General features: G+C 42.4%; 1 protein-coding gene across 1 annotated transcript in view; it reads right to left on the bottom strand.

Annotated features, from left to right (window-relative positions):
* TIPIN (TIMELESS interacting protein) overlaps positions 1 to 4,877 on the bottom strand; it is a 15,453-nt gene extending 10,576 nt beyond the window's left edge. Inside the window, exons 1-3 of the mRNA XM_018552824.1 lie at positions 4,726 to 4,877; positions 3,156 to 3,255; positions 1,959 to 2,034 (exon numbers count right to left, since the gene is read on the bottom strand). Of these exons, the coding sequence (XP_018408326.1) occupies positions 1,959 to 2,034; positions 3,156 to 3,255; positions 4,726 to 4,861 (312 nt within the window). The 5' untranslated portion in view covers positions 4,862 to 4,877. The remainder of the gene's footprint in view (positions 1 to 1,958; positions 2,035 to 3,155; positions 3,256 to 4,725) is intronic.
* Between the last annotated feature and the right edge of the window lie 1,447 nt (positions 4,878 to 6,324).

The raw sequence follows: 6,324 nt of genomic DNA, 5'->3' as shown, positions 1-6,324 counted from the left end.
AAAAAAAAAAAAGAAGCATTAGACACCTTTACTACTGTCTTAAACAATATGTTCTTCAGTTTAAAGAACAAGTACCATGTGGGACTTAGCCCAAAATACACATTGGAGGGATTTATCAAAAGTGAAGCAAACAGAATCTGAAGCAGTTTCCCATGGCAACCAATCAGCATCTCTCTTCGGTTTGCTCAGGTAAGATTTGAAAAGGAGACAGAAGTTGATTGGTTGCCCTGAGCTCCGGATTTTGTCTGCTCCAGTTTTGATAAATGCCCCCTATTGTTTATTATATCAGGCTTCTAAAGCATATTTTATGGTCAATGAGAAAGTTCAAATCTTGTTTATTGCCACAGGGGAAGTTTAGAAGCAGGCAAAGCCACGAAGAGAACTATCTGCAGCTAGTTATACAAACAACGTGTACAGACAGCTGGAATCGTTCTGTTTACACATCAATTAATAATTCGGGAAGACTGAGAACGGAGTAGGTGCCATTTTCAAAAATACTTTCTTACCAAGCCTTAAAATAGTTCTCTCTAACTTCTTCCATACAAAGAGACAAATCTTCTGTCCAGAAATAGGAGCCAAAATATCATGTTTGTAAAAATGGTCAGGACTAAATATTTGTCATGGTCCCTTTCACTGCCAGTGGGCTCCTCTAAACAGACTTTAGCCACCAGGACTATGTTCAGCTTTGTACAGCTGTCACCAGATCCCCAGTGAAGCGTGCCCCCCACCCTCGCCAACACTCTCTGCTGATGACCTGTACGGGCTTTTAAAGCGTTACCTATGGACAATTTCAGGTTATTTATTTTGTTGCCGTTTCATGGACACACAAAGTTCTATGCTTGGCATGCCGGGTATCTATTCACTTGGCATAACCTTGTTTTTTATACTTTAAAAAAAATGGGTATTGGGTTTTTGGGCACTAAAATTAACTTAAGTGTAATTTTTACAAAAATGTTAAGTTTGATAGAGTTGTGCTAATGTGAATTATAACGTGTGCAAAAAACACCAGCAAAAGGGTTACAGGAACTTCAATCATTATAGAGTTAATAGCAATTCCATACATATTCCTATGAACGCTAGATATTAAATATTTCAGTGAGATAACACCCTGCTTCTCAAATAATAAAATGCCACTTTGACCAAAATACACCAGTGCACATCCCAGTTACCAACGAGCATGTAGTTACAAGATGTTACCTCTGCTGGACGATAGCCTTCCATGCCTAGAGCGTAATCACTTTGCTGTTGTGCTAAATGATTATTCATTATTTTCTTATTAAAGCTGAATGCCTGGCGCAGACAGCTAAGTACATAGAATGCATACACATATCCTTACCAAGGAATTCATCTCTGCTCATGTCTGGCAGGGGAGGTAACCAGATTTTTCTCTCTGCCAGACAAGAACGGGGGAAAGGGCAGGCACAGCTGCCCCGAGCGGGGGGAAAGGGCAGGCACAGCTGCCCCGAGCGGGGGGAAAGGGCAGGCACAGCTGCCCCGAGCGGGGGAAATGGCAGATGGATTGTAAGGGGTGATGCTAGTTTTACTGACAATCTGTATCAGTAAAATACATGGCTGCAGGACAAAGGGCCTCGCAGAGGACTGCACTGGAAATAATGCTGAAACTGCTATTTTCTGTGACTAAGACAAGTAAATTTCACTTTCCAATCTTCTTAATTGCGAGTGCGAGTACCCATATTGGCCAGCACTATATAAGGAGACTTCAATTGAATATGTGTGGATTTTCTTGTTTAATAAATGACATTCAGGCTATAGATATTATCCTATCACAATACACTTGCTGAAACTGGACAGGAGATGCATTGTACTACCTGAGACATTACACTGTTTCTGCCTATATAGAGTTACCTTCAAAAGGGCCACAATAAGGGACCCAAGGGCAGCAGGTCACCAATGAAGAAACCTCCTTTACAAACGTGAAGCTGCAAGAGGGGCCTCACCTCATGACCTTTGCCTTTGAACTTTGTATCCTCAAACAGATGTCGTAAAGCTGGTAAACCCCGCTGTGAAGTAAGCCTGTACAGAATAAAAATGAAGACACAATTTAAAGGCAACAGGACAACAAAAAAAAGAAACTGAAAATGATTTTCTACCTAGGTTTTGAAATTCTATTATGGGGCTTCACCTTAAACCACTTGAATTTTATTCTGGTATAAATGATCAGGAAACTCTACACAGGTTAATCCTCAACGGAAACTATATCCCAATGGCCTAGTTATAAAAGAAACAGATTACAGAATAGCTGAACGCACAGATCAGATGTAATGTAAAAGAAGTCTTCTTAGCAGCTGGATTGCTCAAACAGGTCCGGCTGGGAAATACAGCTTATTCCAATAAACCTGGCAACCCATCAATGGTACAGTGATGTACAGCCGTGATAGTCCCCCATCATACTTCAGCAGAATGTGCCTGTCTCCAGTTTAGCAGTAAAGACAAAAGTTTGCCCCCTTTTTTAACCCCTTCATGACTGAGGCCTTCTTTCTATTTTTTGCACCCTTGTTATATTCCTTCGACCTCCTCCCCAGCTCCCCGCGGACACCAAGGACGCCGGTCCCGGGCCGGTAGGAGGGGCAACGGAGCCCGGGAAGCACGGCGGGGGTGGGCGGCCCCTTCTTCGGGACACAGAAGCGATCTGGCGACAGGTAAGTCGCCAGAATCGCTTCTGTTGTAAAGCCGACAGTCGGCTTTACAAGTTTAAACAGAGTCTGTTTAAACAGCCCCGATGCTGGCGACGTACACTAATTGCATGTTAAAAAAAAAGGGGGCAAACATTTCAAAAAATTATTTTAATTGGAATCCTAAACGTTTAGTAGCAATTTTAAGGACAATTATCCTATAGCTTGCTAGAGTCAAACAACCTCAAAATCCATACAGGGTACAACAACTTACCAACCAAGTTTTTTGTTCTTTGTGTTGGCAGTGCTTGTGTACACCAGGCTGTCCCATGGTGCCTAAGGTTTTTCTGGCCATTAAACTGATGATAAAACATAAACTTTCTGACTTTTCATACAGTATTTCTTGCATTGGCAGTGCACTATCTGCCTAGAGCTGCTTTCTACATCCCTTATTATAAAGTTACAGATTGGGGAAATATGGTCTCTGAACTCTGCCCACCATCCAGGTCAAGAAATACTTACCGATTGGCATCCAGTTTGGGCTGTGGCCGCTTTACTGCTCTCCTGGCAGGTTTAGGTGCTTCTTCTGGCTGTGTCCCACCCATATTCTTAGTCCAGTCATCTAAGAAAGTGAATACAATATAAGACTATTAATTAAGTTCCATATATGAGAAAGCAGCTGTAAAAAGGAGGCTTACCACGCCGTGGCTTTTAGTGCCAATCATATGAGAGAGTTTCCTTCACGTGGCTGAAATGTTGCGATGACTAAAGGGGTCAGGGTCGGGTGCAAAAAGGTCCAGAAGGCTCTCTTACCGACAATGATATTGACCAAGTTGGCCTAAAATGCATTTTCTTTAGTAGATGCGGTTCCATGATTTACATCACTCGTAGTCTTTCCCTAAACCAGCTTAAAATACACTTGTCATGAGTGAAATCTATGAACTGCCCCCTGAAAATGCTAGTTTTCCGGCTGCATATCTAAACCCTTTAAATATTTAAAGTGGCTCTCCAGGAAAGAGTCTCCTTCCACCTCTTTAGAGACAGGGCTTTATAGCAATTTACAAACACTCGACTCATTAACCTCCACAAGATGACAAACGATGCTTCCGAGCCCTTATTTAAAAAGAGTTCCTGCAAATACAAACTGGAAGGTGCTGCCACATATACTCCTAAAACATATAACACTTTGACAGCAACTCCTCTAACAACCAAGCCATTGCACCACAGCCGTCAATAGGAATGTACCACGCAGGCTGAGCCAGAAGAATACATGCGCCGCACTATGTAAACAACAGAGGCCAGGCCTGCCGGAACTTCATAAGTATTCATCTGTGCAGGGGGAGGGAGCAGTGACGTCACCTAAAAGGAGCCAAACAGATAAAGTGCACTTTTGATGGGGGGGCTGGCCAGCCACAGCTGCTCATAGCTAGTAGAGCAGCAGAGCTAAGTACCACCCAGTCCCTGCTGGGTTTACTGACAGCAAAGTCCTTGCTGGGAGCTGCTGTATCAACACAGCAAGATCAGGCAGGGGATGGGGGGCTTGGGGTTAAGGCTTTTCCCCATAGTTCTCCTTAGGGTAACGGGAGGACACAAACTAGCGTCCTCCCGTCACCCTAGGCTCAGTATACCGCGAGCTGAACTGAGACGCTGCAGTATACCGCGAGCTACTGCTCGCGGTATACTGAGGCCGCAGCTAAAGCGGATCACGACAAGTGTGCCGGGATCCGCCCAGCTGCGTGACTGACAGCTTGCTCTGCCTATCTAGAGACAGAGCCAGCTGTACCCGCCCCGTCCGTACCGCCAGCCAGCGCTGGCGGATCGGAGCGGGGAAGGGGGAATCCAGCCCCTCCCGTCAAGGCAGAGAGAGGCGTGACAGGATCGAGAGGTGACCAAACGCCGGTATATGTTCGCTCACCTCCCGATCTACTGAGCCGACCTGTGACAGTGATTGTCACAGGTCGGTTAGAACTATGAGGTGAGTGAAAAGCACTCACCTCATAGTTCTCCTTTAAAGATTCTAAACTTAAAAGACTTGTGTGTATTGTAGTTAGTAAATTTGGCTAATATCTCGCTGTGATCGCTATAAAATTACCTCCATTTTCCATATCGCCAGCGTTGTCTTCTCCGACCCCAGGAGAGTGTGGTGGAGGTAGAGGGGGGAAATTCTCATCTTCTGTATGTTCATAATCAGGAATGTCAAAGAGGTCATTCTCTAAAGGATCAATCATCGTGAGAAGCTGAAGAAGAAAAGAAGATCACAAAATAAAATACACTAACATATAAAACTCTGCAACTGTTCAAAGTCACCAACAACGAAAAAAAAATGCTTCCACATGGAGAGGTTCACAAAAACAAAGTAAAATGCTACAATTTCAGCAAAAAAGATAACACCCTGCAGTGTCAGTCACAGCACATGCAGGCCTGCTTCCCAATTCTGCTAAACATTTTGTAATTAACAAGATTAACTATTGAAATTAAAATTTCCAACAGCTTACATTTTTACGGAAAATATAATGGCTTCGAGTCTGTTTTTTCCCCCAATAACAAAACTTTTCAAATCCAGTTTAAAAAACATTTTATTGCCATAGCATGCAAAAAAAAACTTTGTTTCACAAAACAATGTAACACGTCAAAGAATTTCCGGAGCACTATGGGCTGGCAAAAGAGCCAGCGACAGAGCTGCATGCAATGAGGCACAATTGTCTGCATTGTTGAGATGTAGGGCTAAGCACACTTTTAAGAGGTCACGGAGCTGCTGTAGACAGATTTCTGTCATCAAAGAAACAACTGAATGCCAATAAAATGTGAAGAGCCTAGGAGCTCTTCTTGCTGCTCGGATAGAAAACGTCATACTATTAACATGCAGTATTTTAGGTTCTGTATTCATGTTACAGAAAAAAATGCTGTATCTAGAGCTCTGTAACAGCATTCTGCTATAGCCAGGGTTACTTAAAGTGGATCTTTACTCATATCTTCACAATAACAACAAACATACCTTTAGAAATGTTTAGTAATGACAATCTACATACACATACTTCTAGATAATTGCCGGCTTTCTATTCTTTGCATTCCTTATTTCTCTTTTCATCCCGTCTTCTGACAGTGGCCATTTTAACTAAGGGCAGATAAATATATCTCCCTTTACTTCCTGGAACTCCGATATGTGACTAGGACATGTGACCATGCACATCATCTCAGGGGAGGAAAATGCCTTTCCCTGAGATTACAGACAAGATTCCCAGGATTCCCAGGATGCAACACTTTGGGCAAATTACATAATTTGTGCCAGAAGTGGACCAGGAAGTAGATGAACCCTATGTAAGTAAATGAAAAACAAGTTTGTTTAACTAATGAATGTAGGATGATTTTATATCAGGATGCAGAGCTGTATGCTGATGTGATTTTTAGTGAAAGGGGGTAAAAGGTCCGCTTTAAAAAGGTAAAGGGCTCCAACATTAGAACCACAACTTTGTATGACCTTGTTTAATGTTAAAACAGCACTCCAGGCAAACAGCTAAGCACATAGTTGGTTAATGGAAACGTCTAAGATAATTATTTTAAATACATCTGTTTAAGTACAAAAACGCATCTTCCTGTCAATAATATGTACAGTATATTAGTATATCGGTTATATCAGTTCTAGATCATTGACAAGTATATAAACGGATACACTTATGTATACATGTAAAGA

This window comes from Nanorana parkeri, unplaced genomic scaffold (assembly GCF_000935625.1).
Source record: "Nanorana parkeri isolate BGI_ZX_2015 unplaced genomic scaffold, ASM93562v1 scaffold98, whole genome shotgun sequence".
Classification (NCBI taxonomy): domain Eukaryota; kingdom Metazoa; phylum Chordata; class Amphibia; order Anura; family Dicroglossidae; genus Nanorana; species Nanorana parkeri.
Note: the sequence above shows the minus strand (reverse complement) of the source record. Positions and strands in the feature narration are given on the sequence as shown.